Source organism: Poecilia latipinna, unplaced genomic scaffold, assembly GCF_001443285.1.
Source record: "Poecilia latipinna isolate Pla-1442-1.1 unplaced genomic scaffold, P_latipinna-1.0 Scaffold81, whole genome shotgun sequence".
NCBI classification, from domain to species: domain Eukaryota; kingdom Metazoa; phylum Chordata; class Actinopteri; order Cyprinodontiformes; family Poeciliidae; genus Poecilia; species Poecilia latipinna.
The window spans coordinates 364,570-365,597 of NW_015112697.1; the positions used below are offsets into that span (position 1 = coordinate 364,570).

Sequence of the window (1,028 nt, forward strand, 5' to 3'; positions counted from 1 at the left end):
AGGTATAAAGCAGATATTTGAGCTTGTTATGAAATGACCTTTGAGACAATTTCTGATTCAAACTATTACAACTACAGGCTTTTTTCTAGACCAAAGACTGGCATTAGATAACTGGAGAAAAAATAAAGTGTAATAGTTTTTTCACGATAAAGAAAGTAATGAGTCATCTTGGCTAAAATATATATATATTTTTTAAAAATCAGCTCCTTCTGCCTCATTACATCCTATTTTTTTCTTTTTAAAAAGTTTTAGTTGTTATTTTTTCCTTACAGATTTCTCAGAGGGACATGCAAGCAGGCAGATGGCACCTGCCCATTCTCCCATAAGGTTGCCAAAGAGAAGGTAATGTATACACCTGCGTCACAGCCTACATGTTGGACAACCTAGTGTTTTATAGCTTTTCATGGCAAAGGCCAGGCTTTGAAACGCTGACAGTATAAGATGACAAGCTCCTGGAAAAAGTCGTCGTGGATCGTATTTGTTGTCTTGGCATGGCTCCTGTTCCCATGGATGGAGTGGAGTTAGGAAGACATGACCTAGTGGTGGGCTGGAGCTGCTTATGTTGGATGAACCGAGAACACCTTTTGTCCGTCTGAGCAACATGTTATCAGAACAGTTTTTACTTGTAGACATAATTTTATATCTTTTATATACTACATTGTTATACGGTGAACAATCTTTACATCAGAGCTGTGATCACACACATTTCACACCTCCAACCAGCAGCTGGAGTGCTGAATCTGAATATTGGTGTGTGAACAGTTACATCATTTTATGGTCCCGTCAAACGAACCTAATGCCATCAATTAAACTTGAAATAGTTACTAGACAATAAACAAGATATTAGTAAATATTACACTATTTTATTTCTAACAAATATTCCCTTCATATAAGTTTATTCGAGGAAAGTTTACACAACAGATAAAATGGAAATCCATCTCTGCTCATTCAGAATTAAAATGTGAAACTATCTATTCAAATGTACTGAATTAACTGATTGTCACCAATTTTCATTATTTTTCAAAAAT

General features: G+C 35.3%; 1 protein-coding gene across 1 annotated transcript in view; it reads left to right on the top strand.

The window, feature by feature from the left end:
* Nucleotides 1-1,028, top strand: part of zc3h3 (zinc finger CCCH-type containing 3) — a 72,891-nt gene that overhangs the window by 50,177 nt on the left and 21,686 nt on the right. Inside the window, exon 8 of the mRNA XM_015019330.1 lies at nucleotides 273-342. Within this exon, the coding sequence (XP_014874816.1) occupies nucleotides 273-342 (70 nt within the window). The remainder of the gene's footprint in view (nucleotides 1-272; nucleotides 343-1,028) is intronic.